This window comes from Melospiza georgiana, chromosome Z (genome assembly GCF_028018845.1).
Source record: "Melospiza georgiana isolate bMelGeo1 chromosome Z, bMelGeo1.pri, whole genome shotgun sequence".
Lineage (NCBI taxonomy): Eukaryota > Metazoa > Chordata > Aves > Passeriformes > Passerellidae > Melospiza > Melospiza georgiana.
Window position 1 is genome coordinate 47046746 of NC_080465.1, and position 16774 is coordinate 47063519.

The 16774-nt window shown below is 38.9% G+C and overlaps 1 protein-coding gene across 2 annotated transcripts in view; it reads right to left on the bottom strand.

The window, feature by feature from the left end:
• Positions 1-8064: 8064 nt before the first annotated feature.
• Positions 8065-16774, bottom strand: part of ZSWIM6 (zinc finger SWIM-type containing 6) — a 106669-nt gene continuing 97959 nt past the window's right edge. For both annotated transcript variants that reach the window (XM_058044348.1, XM_058044347.1), the window contains 4 exons: positions 13498-13655; positions 12809-12972; positions 10942-11023; positions 8065-9149 (listed from right to left, as the gene is read on the bottom strand). In XM_058044348.1, the coding sequence (XP_057900331.1) occupies positions 8287-9149; positions 10942-11023; positions 12809-12972; positions 13498-13655 (1267 nt within the window). In that variant the 3' untranslated portion in view covers positions 8065-8286. The remainder of the gene's footprint in view (positions 9150-10941; positions 11024-12808; positions 12973-13497; positions 13656-16774) is intronic.

Here is a 16774-nt window from a genome sequence, read left to right on the forward strand (position 1 = left end):
AAGTATCTTATGGAAGTTAACCATCAACCTCACTGACTACTCTCACACTGAAGCTCAGCTGTAAGATTCCATATCTTACTAAAACAGAGCTAAATCCAAAGACAATTCCAGACTTACATCTGGTCTTCATGTTAGGGATCCCTGCCATAGGACTTTTAACCCCTAGTATAAAGAGTAAGAATTTGTGGGAAAAAGCTCCCAAAAACTAAATCTATTTAGTCTTCTTGAATTACAGCTTCCAGAGATCTGTATCTTGTATTTGCTTCTGTAACATGAAAAGGACTCTGCAGTTATGCTGCTGAACATTAAATAAATGTAGCAAGCTGAAAGCCACTGTTTGGAAAAGTCAGACTTCAAGGATGCATTCAACTAGGCAAGGGTTATTCTTTACAGCAGAATTCCAAAATTCTATACTTTCTGAATTTAACCATAAATCCACAGTGTTGCAATTCAGTATTTTAATTACTCCCAATGCTTACCTACAGAAACTTGCCAGAACTGCAGGGAAGTTGCAACATCTGCAGAAACCCAAGAGCTGCACAGAAGAGCATTGGCTCCAAACAAAGGCAGCAGTCAGTCAGGCTCATGGATGGGATGGGAGGGCCCAAAACAGGGAGGCTGTAAAGAAGGTCTGTGATCTCTCAGTCACACGCCATGCAGAGGGATCAACCTGCTGCCTGAAATCTTTGCCACCATCTCTACAGCAGAGAAGCAATTAGTACTAGTGAAAAGAAGGAAGAAGCATTTTCTCCAGGGCTTCCTAAGCCCATGGCTTACCAAGACATGGACTTCAGGACAGAAACAAACATGCTGACTCATTGTTTTGTTCCCCTTGCTGCCCTCTGGCCTGGCCATAGCATGCCCTTGCAGGCTGTTCATGGATATGGGTATCAGCTAGCCAACTCAGACGGTCCACACATTGTTCCACAAATGCTTCACCCAAGTGCAATACCTGAAGAAAAGCTTTGGTCCATGGATAATATCCGTGTTTGGGCTTGGACACCCACATACACACACACACATTGTCCCCACACCACAAGGTGAGTCTACATTTGTCTCCACTGAACACACTCACCTCTAAGTCCACACTTGAGTAGCAGCAAAAACAAAACCACTGTGAAATTAGTAGCAAATTCAGGTCCTGAACTCAGCAGATACTAAAGCTCAAGCTTCTGCTCAGAGCTCTCAAGGCAGCTGCACTTCTCAAGCACCTGTCCAAATGCTAGAAATGTCTTTTCATTTTATTTCCTATCACCAGAAAACAGAGATTTGGGATTGCTGCTGGTAATGGATAACCTAGATGTATTGTAAGTAATGCGGAGTGAGCAATGAGATAGGCCAGTGTGATTGCCAGTGTGGCAAGTGTGCCAGAAACATGTTGCTCTCCAATTCAGCAGCACAAACAACTGCATAAACTAGTGTTTTATACTGAGCTCAACAGAGTCAGTGTTAGGTCATCCAATTAGGTCTCCCACACACACTCACAAACTGCATATAGACCATTTGCGTGTTAAAAAACTTGCAACTAAAATACAAAATTATCCTGTCTAGGTAACCGGAACTTTTCTAGGAGTGGAGAATTTGTGCCTTGGCAGTGCATATGCTTAACGACGGATGCACTTCCAACTCTTGCCAGTAATTACTGTTTTCTTGACTTTATTCTTTCTGATGAAAGACCAAATATTGTGAATTACTGCCTTAAAAAAAAATTGCTTTTTAGCTTCTGGCTTTTATTGCCCGCATTTGCTGTGCAACAAAGTCCAAATGCTCACAAAATGAATGACATCAAACTCTGGTTAGTGCCACATTGCTTCCTCATGTGCCATGGCCCCTTCTTCCACAAATGAGGATAGCACATACAGCCCCTAATTACCTGTGAGGTGCAGTAACTTACCAGTGCTTGGCTCAAGGTTTCCATGCAAAGTCAAAGAGAACCCATCAGTCTGGACAAACTCTACTCTACAAACAATACACTAAGGTAATGCAGTCCAGCAGTTACTAGAGGAACATGACATAACATTGTATGAATCATGTGACTGATGAGATTAAAAAAACAAATTGCTGAGATACAGGAAAAGTCCTGGGTCATTTTGGATGGAGAATACAGTGATACTTGGGAAAATGCAGGCTGTGAAACCAAAGCCACTATGAAATAGTTAAGTCTTCTTCACATGGACTTTCCTTAACATAAAATACTGAGAGTTTCAGAGCAGATGAAAACTCTTGAGTACAGTCTTCCTCTACAATCACCACTCCATAAAGCAATACTTAAGTTTCTTTTTCAGTATTTGGTATCATCTCATTAAAATTTCCAAACATGTCTATTAGGCTTCTCAGTTTCGCATTAAACAATTTAGACAAAGACTATGAAAGACCTGCTAAATTGCTAAGTAGCAGCTAAGCCAAAGGCCTTGTAGCACATAGTGGTTTTAAATTGGACTCCAGATTTGCAAGAATGGTTGGAGAGGCCCATTTTTCAAAACTAAAAGTCCCCAGAACTGGCAGCATGACAGAAGTGGAGACAACCTCCGGTAATATGTAGAAACTGCAGGCTGCTGGAGAAAATATTATGCACTAGGTCAGGCATTTGTATTGACACACAGGAGCAAACACATCCTGAGTTATGAGAGTCTTCCCATGCTGCATCTATGCCATAAATGGAATCAGTCATCAGGTGGCTGGAGAGAAAAAGGTTTTAAACTAAAACTAAGGAAAGAAAACACCACCCAAAAATATCTCTTTACCTCTCTCCCACCAAAACCAGCTGGAGAGGGGTGATGGTTGTCACAACGGTGTTAGTGAGAGCTGCCTTTCACATCTCCATGTTCACAGTGCAACAGGCAGAGTATGAGTGTGATGAAATTCCCCTCTTAAGTACATTTGCTCATTTCAGGAACAAGTTAACATGTCTTCCATTTTGGTGTTTATTTGGGATATTTTAAAAATAATCTACTGATCTACTAAACATGTTTGATGGATCAATCAGAGGCACAAAAGAAGTCATGTTTTCTTCAGAACCCACAATTTTCATTCATTTAAGTGACCAACTGCTGTTCAGAGTTTAACAAATGGGATCTTTCTGGGAAAGCATTTTATGTAATTTTCTCTGTTGTAATCTTGGCCTCCTGAATTGGTTTGGTTGTGCTGCTCAGGGTTCCCCCTGAATTCGTTTGGTCGTGCTGCTCAGGGTTCCTCAAAATATTGGCAAGATGGCTCAAGCAAGGCCAGCCTTTGACCCACAGCCTGCCTTCTCAGAGGCCACAGAAGGCCTCAGGGACATCACTTCATAAGAGATGAGTTGTCATCTGCCTGACTCTTGCCTGGGAATTGGAAAAGCCAGGCACTTTCTTGTTACAAGCAGACATGCTGCTTAATGCAATATAGATTGTCTGAAAATAAAGGCCACAAACCTCAAATGGTTTTTCTTTCCCACTGACCAGGCAGAATTTGGCACTATTTCTCTTGTTACTTTTTTTCTTATAACAGGCTTCTCAAAAGTATCTGCCAACACTAGCCTTGATGTAATTCCAGCAGCTTCACCAGAGGAATATTTAGCTCTGTCCTTAATCACCCTCATCCATTTTTTGACTTTGCAGAATCCTTCTGTGAACAGTGATGTGCCTTTGATGCCTGAGACACCAAGCCAAGACTTACCTGTGGTCAGACATACAATTCCAAGGTCAGAGTGGTGGAAAGGCAGACAGTGCTGGTTTTGCACGTCAGCTGTGGCTGCTCCCTAAGGCCTCACTGAAGTCACCAGCCCCTGCATCAGCTTGCCCTTCCCATTCACTGCTCTACAGATTCTTCCAACACCACGGACCATGGTTGAGCTCTGTGGCTCATTTTATATCATCAAACCACAAATACATCACCTTTCATGTAAACACTTTTCCAAATACACAGCTCTTTAAATGACATATGCAAAAGGACAAAGGCTAAAGAGGAAGAAAAAATATCCCAACAATTAAATGCATTTGTTACAAAACTCAGCAAAAGATGACTCATTGGGTGGCCTCATGATTGTGGTACTTCCTAGTCATTATCGTTCTCTACTTAAAAAGCTATGGAAATTAGTCAAGGTTGGCTTTAGAAATAACTTGTGCTTTGTAGTCAATATATGTTAATAGAAATCTTAGGTCCTATGACCTTGAAGTTGTCGGCAAATACAGCAGCGGACACGATTTTCTTTTTAAGACAGATTCTTTTTCTCAGAGCACACAATTCTCTATTTTTAGTAGAAGCAGGGACACAGAAAACACCATAAAGATGGACTGCAAACATTTCAGCTGACAAGTAGGTGCTACTTGACACTGATTGCCCAGGGTATTAGCAGAGGCAAGAGTTACCTTCCCATGTGCAATATGGAGAGCACACTTCTCCACAGGAGGCAGATCCCAGCAACCTCCTCTACAAGGAAAGCTCTGACACTTTGTTGTCTCTCCAATTAAGATTCTTACAAAGCCTTTCATTTCATATTCATACAGTGAACAGTATAGTCTTGCCTGTTGCAATGCAAGAGCTAGCAAAACACTTTGTGGTTTATGTTCCTTGTTTTTCCACTTATCCTTGCACTAAGTACACACTTTACACGGGGCAAGAATTAAAAATAGTGGAAAAATATTTGTCTCTGAATACTTTAGTCAAAACTGCAGAGCAAGAGAAGACCTGAGGGTATGAAGCTTCTTACTTCAGGTAAAGGTATCAGCTATACTGCTACTTTTCCAAATAATATTCTCCATTAAAGTGAGATGAACTCTCATAACTTTTGTTTTTAAAGCAGAAATGGAAGGTTGTATAATTTTTCAGTAAAAACCCCCAATTTTTACAAAATCACTGAGATGAAGGCATCTCAGTGAATACAAATCACTGCAAATTCACTCTAACTACACCTCAGAAGACAAAATTTCCATGTAAGCAGCACCTCAGTTTTGCTGCACTTGTTACTTACACTCACCTACATGGAAATCTGAACTGCTAAAAACCAAACCAAACCAAAACTGAAAGGAAAAGCTTGAACTAATTTGACAGAACACTAAAGAAATATTAAAGGGTGACTTTCAGACTTTTGAAATCCTCTAGCAAGAGCCCTCCAGCCTTTCTTTATTTGGTGGTTCCTCCTACCTTCACAAACCAAGGACAGGACATACTGAGACATGTTTACTAGAGAGACTGGCCAAGTCTGTTAGTCCTTGAGGGCTTGTAACGTGGTATGAACTGCACTGTACAGTACCAGTGCAGGCACAGAAGAGATTTTACTCAGTCATGAAAATAAGCCAAATAGGATTCCATCAGTTCTGCAAGAAGCAGCCATGTGCTTGTCCAAACCAAGTGATAACTACCATGACTGCATTTAATTCTAACGCCTGGTCTTCAAAAAAGGCTTCAATTTTGCAATCTAAATAATCCAGAATTATCCCTACTGTGGCATTATTTGTAAAATTAGAAAAAAACCAAAACAACTAAAACATCCACAAAAAAAAGCAACCATGTAAACCCTATTACAAAATGAAGTGATACTTCCTCTTTTCCTTCCTGTGCTACTGCCCATGACAGGTAATTAATCTGAGACAAAGTACTGAACCAAAAATGTAATGAAAATTCAATACTTGGAAGGAATTGAAGTCACAGAATGTCACTGAGTGTTAGCACAATTAGGTCAGGACATCTCAGCTGTTAGCAAGACTTGGTAAAAGACTCATATTTTACATGACAAGTTATACAAAGATTCAGACCTTTTCCTTCTTAATCTTCAGTGACGCAAGCCTCACTGTCAGAATTCATGGTTAGACTGGTACCTCTGTTAGTTGATGCTGCATACTAATTCTCTTTTCAGCTGAAGACACTAAAAAAAAAAAGAAAAGAATTGAAAATTATCAGATCAAATATGACATCAAATAACATTCCTAAGATGATTAAATAGATTAAATAGTGGTAAAGCAGAAAACTCCTCTTCATTTTGCAACAATGACATATTCCATTATTCTCCAAGGGTTCAAAAATTCACACAGTTCCTATGGAGTAAGGGCTCCAAAAAATAGAAATATCACCTATCAGCTGATGAGCAAGAACTTCACACTGTGTGGAATGAGCTGCATGACTCAAAATACACAAAACACTTTAGAAAAGCCAGTCGATGAACAGGAATAATTGTTCTTGAATACAGCCACAGCACATCTCAACTCTCATGGCCACCCAAATAATCCAGAGTGGAAACACACCCACACACACCTCCAGAATCCTACCAGGATGGTACATCAAGGCTTACTGTTTGATGTACAGAACACACCTCTCCAGATACAGGCAGCATTTGGCCCTTTCTCTCCTTAGCAGGTCATCTTCCACCAGCAGCTACGATTCCTCAGCAGAACCTCTGAGGAACACAACATTTATTTCCTGGGCTTGGTGGCTGTATTGCATACCACCACACTGCAGTGAAATTGTTAGCTGGGCATTCATGATCTATGAACACAATTCAATTCCAGTAACAGACACCATTAAAGGAGGCAGAATCAACTTTCAAAAAACTAATTTTAATCAAAACAAAAAAATTGTTGATCATTAACAAGTTTATAAAACAGTGATTTAGTTACATAAATAAATTGATATCAGTGTATCAAATCTTAATTACTTTCAACTTCATGAGCATGTTTACATGGGTGATGAAGTACAACCTTTTTACCTATTATAATAAATAAAATGGAGAGCATGAAATAGTTTTTCTAAACAAAAATACCTACAAACATACCTCTAGCATGTTCTCTAATGAAGGGAACAAGAGACACTGGACAACTTTTGCACCAAAACATAAAAACTGCTTTAAAAAGCACAAGGATACAGAACCATCAGCTAAAGTAAAGACACTATACTGTAACCAAGGTTGGTATTTAATAATATAATGAACAGTTTGGTAGTTAGATCTCCAGTTTGGTTATTTTAAAGCATTAAGACAAGGCAAGATAGAAGGCTGCTTCTGTTTGAGTAATTCTAGAGAAAATAAAATATATTAAAAAAACAAACTGAAAAGTAGAACAGTCATACCTACACAACTTTCTGTCCTGCACAAAGTCAAAATACCTATGCAGAATATATATATATAATATATATATGTTATTTGTGCACAAAGGTTAGCTTATTATTAGCTCACTGCAAAGGCGTTACGTATCATGTCAATAATTTTGGAAAACATTTTGCGTTTTGTGTCAAAAAGGATATTCTTTAAGTCTTCTAGGCTATGAGGCACAAACCCCAATTCTGGCATACTGTATTCTTAATGCTAAGGCTTGCTGCTCTGGCTGTGTATTTTTGTTGTCCCTCTTTACTATAGTGCCTGTTACAAGCATGTGTGTATGTGTGTATACATATATATGTATACACAGGTTGTATAAATATATATATATATAAAATTTTCCCCAATAGGTATCAGTCCAACCATGCAATCCAAAAGGTGGCTCTGCATAGATGCCCAGCATATAGTTCACCACCTGAGCCAACCCTGAAGCAAGGTGTACTGTAGTCCTTCTGATAGGTTTTTTTCTGTTTAAAACCAAGCTACTGCAGCTTCAAGTATTTTGCATTACATAGATTTTTTTATAAATTAGTTAATGTTATATTTTTCAATATTCAGACATATACTATAATATATATACAGTACAATAAATGCTCTCATTCTTTTTTTAATTTTTTTGTTAAATCCCTGAGAATGTATGTTGACAGTCGCTAAGTTTCCACATGCACAAGCATTGTGTGCCATGCTTCTGGATGAACAGCACTGCAAAGCCACGTGGTCAGCCTTTTAACTATTAGTATCTCATTTGTTGGTTTGTTTAAATATGCTGAAATGTAAGGATGAGTTACAAAGAAGTAAAGCTGAATCCATTCGAGGTACTTATCACAGGATGGAGGTGTTTTGTTTGGTTTTTAAAGCCATTGCAATATATGTTTGTTTTTGAGGCTGTGAACATATACAGAAAGAACAGGGAGAGCAATGTGGGCTTTTGCCACTTGACAACATATACTTACTACCTTAAACTTTATTCTGAATTCGTTATACAACAGAAAAGTGTAAACCAAACCTTTTTAACCTCTCTCTCTTACAAAACAGAAAAAAGAAAAAAAAATTAAACACACAAACTTTCACAACATGACAGTTCAGTTTGCAAACTCAATATAACTATACACATATAATACCGGTGTGGCTCTGTTTCTTTAAGTTAAAAAGGATACAAAGGCAGGCTCAAGTAAAAACAAACCACCCCTCCCCCCCAGTCCCCCATTCACGCATTTTCATCAACCAAACCGTTCACGAACCAGCATCATCAGTTTCTTTTTGCCTTTGTAGATTTGTTTTAGGTTGTCAATGAACTGTGTAAACTGGATGTGACCATCATGAGCCATTAGGAAGGTCTCTCGTGCCTTGCTGAGGAACTCTATAAACTCACTATAGTGTCGTGGGCTGATGTGAGTGAGACGTGAATGAGTTGTATTAATGTAGGCTCCGATCGTGGCATCCAAGAGTTGCCGTAAAGGGGCTTTGTCCAGTGACATGAGCTTACCAGAGTTCCTTCTTCCATGAAGTCCCACCATGCCAGGAGTGGTCAAAGTACACCTACGCAAAATGTCTGACAGTACTGTTGCACACTTGACACTTTTGACTACCAGAGGTATTATAGCTGCTAGCTCATTTTTCCCAAGGGAGTGGCTGAGCGCACATGCCCACAGAACGTCATTAATGGCAGGGTGTGTGTCCTGATTGTAACTCAGGTTGAGATGTGTCATGGCCAAGGTGGCCAGCTTGTAGGCCCGCATGGGGTAACCACGGTGCTCCATGTATCGTGCTATGGTAAAAAGCTGCGAGTAGCTCATGCCAGCTGTAGCAGCATCTAGAACGATTTGGTAAGCGGTCTCAAAAGCTATGTGATCCTTTTCACATAGGGTCAGTGCAGAAAGGGCACAGTTTTGAGGATCCTTCATGGCACACTGTAGAGCAAGCGTCCTAGCACTGCCAGCCAGCTTCTCCTGCTGATGGCAGTCCAGATGCAGACGGACAATGGTGCTGTTGGACATCACTGTCGTAGCAACAATACTAGTGGCTTCTGTTGGAGTGAAAAGTGTAAACCAATTTTGCATGATACTATCCAGTGCGTAAACACCTGGGGGAGAGAAAGAAAGGATTAGTCACAACTGATAAAACCCAGCAGATAGAGATGTTCAGCAGATTATACTTCCCACAAAGTCTAAGAGGTTACCAGTACAACCCAGCAAGAAAGGCTCACAGACAGCATGGCTAGAAAAGAACATTAAATCTAAGACTACTGTACAAACTCTGTAGCAATCACATAAACCCAGAAAACAACAAAAATAGCCTGCAAGATAAGTTTTAATCTCCTGTTGTGACAGCTGAGCTGTTTTACTTAAGACAATTTGGGTAAAACATTCGGGCTCATTTAGTCTCATCATCTCACTCAAAAGCAGCCCTCACCTTGCACACCACGGCAATTGCAACCTCTTTTCTCACTGTAAATCTCAAGGCACAGCACATGTGAAAAGTAGGCGGAAAGGCTTTCTTAAGGGAACACCAAGGCATACCTTAGCATAACTTATTAAGCACACCTTAAAGCAATCAAATTTGCAAATACATGATCATCAAGATCCTTATTAGAGGAATACAATGAGCAATATGAACTACTGCATATTATATTTCTCAGTGCCACTGTATTCCCAGTGTGTTTCGCAGGCGGAGGAAACACTGACTGATGGGTTCCATAAGTTAAACCTAGAATTAACTGGAGTGCCTTATTGCTAGAGGCAGTTTACACACACTTGTGAGCCCACCTAAACCACAAACAAAGGTCTTTATTTTCTCTGCAGGACTCTAATGCTTTCCATGCACCCCACCACTCATTTGCAGCAAACCAGCATAGCCAGAGAATACAGTATCTTCAATTAAATAAACAGATTCCTAGCATTACCATATTGATTCTTTACTGTGTTGATTAAGTCTAAAGAGTACTTTGGACAACATTTTAGGTTCTTTACAGGACACTTCTATTAGAATACGTAAACCAATTTGAAGAAATTTTAAATCCAGTATTTAATTTGCTGAGATGCAGCTGCACAAAATAACACTCAGGCACTAATATCTGTAAGATAACCTCAGCAAAAATTACCTTAGCAAAGATAGAAAAGCAATAAAACAAGAGCATTGCATGAAAATCTGCAGACACAAACCACTTTCTGGCGGACAGCATACATAGGTAAGCTCTATTTCCCCATGCTATTGACAACAATATATGGCCAGCTAAGCATAAAACAAAGAATGAATTAATCTAGAGAACAAGCAGCAGCAATCTTCCTAAGTTCTGAAACTCAAGAAGCATCTGTGCAATACAATCCAACTCAGATATATGAAGAAGGAAAAAATACAACAAAAAACATGCTCTCCAGAAATACCTTTACTGACAATTAAAATGGCTCCATTATCATAAGTACTTAAATTGTTCCCATTGGCATTGCTGCTGATTTTTGATTGTTCTTTTAACAGCTATACTGGTTTTAATGCAGTCATGGTAAACCTTAACACAGAAGATTTATGAGATGCCTCATGAAGACAGGCAGGAAATCTACAGCAAAGCCCAAAATGATCCAAACAGGCTACTTGAGAGAGCACTGATTTCCCACTTCTGTATTGAGTATTTTGGGTATGCTTCCCATAGGTTATGCACACCTCCAGCTTATGGGGGAAAGCAGTCATACTGCATTACTCAACTATTGTCTCACTTGCTTTGTGCCTAAAAACACCCACTAATCACTGCCATAATGTGCTCTCACCAAAGGAATTTTAGAGATGAAAATGAAGTGGGAGGCATTTGCAGAAACTGGGTGTTGACAAGGAAGATCAAGCCCTGTAAGAGCAGCTGACAAGAGAAACATTTCAGAACATACCTACTTCTGTTGCACATGTTACCAACCACCTCACCATTTCCCGCCGTCGCCAATTCAACGTTGACAGCGTCATCCGCATCACCTGTTAAAAGAACACAAACAAAATAAAATTTAAGTTGCAAACCAAGGCCATAGACAAACAGATAGGGATTTTAAAGTATTCAAACACACTGGAGTTAAAAATGGCAGCCTCTTGCTCTCTCCATTTCCTCTTTTTCAACTGATATGTCAGACAATGTGAAAAACACTGATTGGGTATTTTTGAACAGCATACAGAGAGTAATTCCAACTGCAGACCCTTCAAGGATAGAGGACGGAGACTGTTTTATCTGGAGGCAAGAAAAAACCCTATTCCATAAAAAAGCCTTCTCCCAAGCAACAAAAACCAACAATCAACTACCAATTATTGAAATTAAATTATGTAACATCTCCTCCCTCTATGCACAAGTATATCGGTAATCATCGTGTGATATTCCAGGGCATAAAATTGTGGTAAGTAGTCAGGTACTGGATACTGAACAAAGACAACCTAATTACAATTAAGTTGAGGAAGAAAGAAGGGGGAATCATCTATAGGCCACTAGAAACAATGCTGACACTGTTTCTTGCAGGAAAAGCCTTACTGTAAGAAACTACACAGCTGGAAATCGCTGGAAATTACACTGCTATGCATCTTCCTTCTGGAAAACAAATCTTTAAGATTCTTAAAACACCTTTGCTTAAGCTTGGAACAGAACAGTGGGCAAATTCTACAACAGTTCCAGTTTGTTGGGTTTGTGACATTACTTTCACTAGATCACGCTGAAGATACTCTGATGACACTGTCAACCACAAAAAGAGTATCCATGAATACCCAAAGTGTTCTGTTGCCATTGAAGATACTTGGTGAAAACTTGAGGTGACGCACAGGTCAATTGTAAGGATTTTTCTCTCTCTCACATAAACATTTAAGGCAAATGAAACAAACAGATTTCCACAGTGACCATGGAAATATGAAAGCCTAACAAAGCATACAGAACTCTCAGCTTTTTAATTAAAGATTTTAGTACCTTTCTTCAGCATAAGAAGCAACTGGGAAAATATACTTTCCCCAGAAGTCTTTGGAGCTTTATTTACTGAACCAAAGTAATAAATGGTTTTCTGATCTTCACATGAATTTACAAGAATTCTCTTAGGAGGGATGGAGATATTTGTTTTTGTTGAAATGAACTGCGTAAACTCTAACATTCAAAAGTGTCAGGTAATATTCACTACTTGTCTGGCTCCTTTTCGCTTGCAAAGTCTCTCCTCAGAGCCTGAAAACTGATCTGCAGTACTTGTACACCTCAAGCACACTCAGAGGCTTCTGACTATACCACAGCTTGTGGAGTACAGGATGTTGATGGAAGTGAGAAGGCTGGTGCCAACATGTTCTGCCTTAGCAACCAGTCATTATGGTTGACCTTGGCTTTCAACAAGCATGTATCAATTCTCATTTTTTAGGGGAAAGGAAGAAAAAGAAAATGGAAAAAACCCTGAAAACCATGCAGAAAATACAGTGCATTTCCAGCAAGCAGAGTAATTTTACTTTCTACCCAGTCCTACATAAAATCCTGAATCCACCACACCGGTCCTCCCTCAGCCCTGAACAGAAGAGTGCAGCCAACAAATATCAGCTCTACCTTCCACTTGAATGGCACAAAGGGACTGTGCAGATTCTTGGTCTGTGTTTACTAGTACACTAGGCCTCGTAGTAAAAAATAAAACTTAAAACCAAGTCCAGACAGAGCCCAAAGACAATATCCTTTCCTGTGCTTAAAAGCTACATGCACCAACACTGCATCAAATTTCTTTCTTCTATTATAATAACAACAAATGAGGGAAATACCTGAAGACCCAACTCCAGAGAAACTTTCAGAAGAGTTATGTCTGGCAAGCTGTCCATGAGTGTGGCTATTTTAAATGCATCCTGGGCAAGCTTGAAGATGTGTGATGAGGAGTGGATATTTTTCTGGATGGATTCTAACACTGTTTCCAGTCTCCGAACATCACCTGCAAGGTGTAAACAGAATCATCAAAATGGAACAAGCTCTCAAAACACCCAGAGGTCCATTATATCTGAGCCTGACATGCTATGCAATAGTATGATGTGTCAACTACACACACTCTGTTTTTAGAAACCTTCTATAATTAAATTGCATATGAATGAAAGATATAAGAGACCACAAACTGCTCTATCTGAAGGTGTTAGTGCAGCATGGGGCCAAAAGTCACTCTGATTTGTGAATTTTGGAACTGACTTGTCCACTTCTGTGTCTCACAGTCAAAGTCATGTATCAGGAGAATAAAAAGCTGTCTCATCGGCCTCATACCAAGTTTATCTAGCTACCCAATAACTAAATTAACTACTATGCTAGAAAGTTACATCACAGATTTAAGCCAGTTCAGTTTGTTGTGCCCATTTCAAACTGTTGCCAGACTATGATCTGGACTTCTAAGCATGAGTATTATGATCTGTTTACCCATGCAATATTAAAAGCACACATTTAGTTGAGCACATAACTGACAGCAATGTACCTTTGGCTGCTGTTAGCATGGTTGATGCCAGCTCACACTGCTGGGATTCGATATGACTTAGGGTGAACCAGCGGGGATACCGGTTTGGAACAACAGATGCGATGTGGTGAGGGCGGGACAGGTCTCCTGAAGGAGCTGTGGATTCCAGTACCAGCAACCTGAAATAAGAAAGAAATCTTCTTTCATTAAACCACTATTACATTTGGTTGCTCATGAGCTAAACTAAAGCTGCAAGAATACTTGGTATTGTCTATGAAATATGTTTTTACAGTTTCAGAAAAAAAAAATTGGAAAACCACTTCTCTTCTTGCGGAATCTCAAAAGTTCATTTGCCAAACTTTCCTATATCAATAGGCATTTTTAACCTACCAGTATTTTATAATGTACCCTAATCAGATGTTAGGGTCCCAAACAGCAATGACAGAGAGTCAGTTTCCTTTAATATGACTTTCAGACTCCATTTTCTCATTAAGTATTCATCAATCAACAACAGTCTTACCCAACAAGGAGCATTCATACTTAAAAATTTCAAATTAACGTGTTGTTGACTACTACAACCCAAATGACAGCCCACCGCAAAAATATAACCTTACTGCCCTTGCAATACACTAAATACTGACGGTACATCAGCAACTCTATAAATCAGTACAAAAATAGGCTTTTTTTTTAAATACAGTTAAGCATAGTTTCAGCATATGAATGGTTAAATAAATAGCAATAAGGCCATGTCCAGAAGAAAAGCTTTTCCAGTGCTTAGCTTCTTGATGTCTCTTAGTATCTGAGGTCTGTTTCTACCAGCTTTCATATGCATGGGATTATTTAGAAGGAAGTGATCTGTGACGATCAAGGAAGTTGCATCTCTTTGTCCACAAAACTGCAACTACCGAACACTGAAAATCCAATGCATTGTGTTTTTTTCAGTGATAGACTATTTCTTATAGAATAAGCCCATTTAAATGTAAGTTACAATTTCTTATAATTAAACAAATACCTAAGTTCTGTAAGTAGCTGTGGAGTATGTTGGGGTTTTTTTTGCATTAAGATGGATTTGACTTCCATCAGGTTTTTTTTTTTTATATTCCTGAAGCATATGATATATTAGTAAAATAATAATACAGCATAATAATATACTTAAAACATTCACTGAGAAGGGTAATTTTGAATATATGGAAAGGCATCTAGCAGGCACTTAAAAATACAACACACCACCCAAATAACTATCACACACATGTAAGTAAAATAGGAAAAAAACTCTTGTATCAAATCAAATCTATTCTCCAGCGTCACAAAGACACCTCTTCATAAATATATTCTAAAGCTGATTTTTTCCAAGCATAGACTGAGGTTGCAGAGATGCATTATGAGATAGCTTCAGTGAACAGAAAAGATCCTAACTATTAAATTAAGAAAGGGATTAGTAGGTTATGAGTAAGAGTAAACAGCCAAAAAGCATGAAAGAAAGGCTGTTTTGGAGAAATCTTTTGTCACTTTGCATTTAACTGCCAGCTTATGTGCTCTTCTGCTGTGAAAAGATGTGCTGCTGTGAATTGGTGGCATTCACACAATTTTGGCAAGGTTAGGGAACACCAGAAAACCACATGTAGATTTAGCATTCTTAACCTTTTTTTTTTTTCCTTTGAAATATCAATTATTTAGTTAGGTTTTAGCAAAGCTACCTTGTGAATAAACATCACCATTGAAGTCTGGGTCCCAAAGCCTGGCTGAAATTCAGGCTTAACAAAGGATCAAACCAAACTAAGCCAAACATTCAAGTGAGCAGTCAACTGCAGATCCATGTTTTCCAAGGCTATGCTCCATATGTTTCAGTCCTGAAGCAGAAAACTAAATAGAAATGACCATCAAGGACTGCACAACTCTGTCCTTGCAGACCTGAGGTGCATACATGAAAGGCTTTCTGGTCTCAGTTTCCTTTTATTTCATATTAAGAGTTCCATACACTAAAATAGGACTCAAAAAACTAAACAGCAACAAGTATTTCTGAATACAGGAAGGTTAAATACTCCTGAGCTGCCATGGGTAATTGACCCATGCAGACTGACACTGAACACTTCTATCTGAAGAGCAACTACCTGGGGTCTTGGGAAATTAATTTCTTTAATAAATGTGAGGAAATGCTTCACTTCTAAAAGCATGAGCAGCTGTACAGATTTCCATGCAATGCCTTTACTAACTTCCACATGGGATTTCTGTCCTTGCCACAGCCACTTCCTTCCTCCCATGGAAGACAAGATGTTCAAGTTTTTATCTTCTGACCCATTCAACTTCTCAGCCATGAGATACACATTCAATCTTCATGTTTGCTTTATTCTTGTCTCCTCAAAGCAGTATTATATTACTTTTTCATTTGGTTTGTATTGGGAGTCCTTATTCACTGAACTAACATTCTGGCGTGAATGGAAAGAATAATCATCCTTCTTCAGGAGAATTTAAGAAGTGCAGAAGAATGCAGAGAGACATGGAATAGAAAGCGTCTAAATCTGCCACCACCACCATTCAAGACAGCAGCCCACATTTCTGAAGAGTGCCAAATATCAAACTGCAAAAAGAAAGATTACTGTCTAGGGCTGAACCTTTATCTGTCTTATAAAGTGATGAAAAAATGGCTATGGATGGAAAATAGCCCTGATTGCACTGATGTCTCCTGTGATTTTACCAGATGGAAACAAAACAACAATTCCTTCTTATACTGGTCTATTTAAGAAGTCATTTCTTTGGTTGAGATGACAGCTTTATAGCAAATGAGGGCTGGAGCTACCCAAGACTAACTGGAGATTTCATCATTTGGATCTTTCAGTGTCTTGTTAGTTTTTCCAGTTGAGAAAGGAAACTTCACAAAAAAGATTTTTTCAGTTATGACTGGTTTCTGGGCAAATCCTTGTTCAAATGAAACTGGATATTGACTCCATGTTCACTGAGGCAGTCAGGAAGCTGCTGATGGATGAATACTTCAGCCTTGGAGGATCACTTCAATAGTTTAGTTTAAGGAGTAAAAATCCATACAAACTCTACCTCTTGAGACATACTGTAAGGTAGTAACTCAAAGTAAATACACAACAAGTATGTTTTACAAAATAATTAACTTTTTTCCTTAAAAAAAAACCAAAACCACACTAAACACAACCAAACCAACCAAAGGAACAACAAACAATGAAACAAAACAAAACCAACCAAAGACCGGCATGATATTTTGTAATATCTTCCTGTTCTGATATAATCAGTAATTCATGTACTTACCTTGAGATAAAAGAAGACTAGT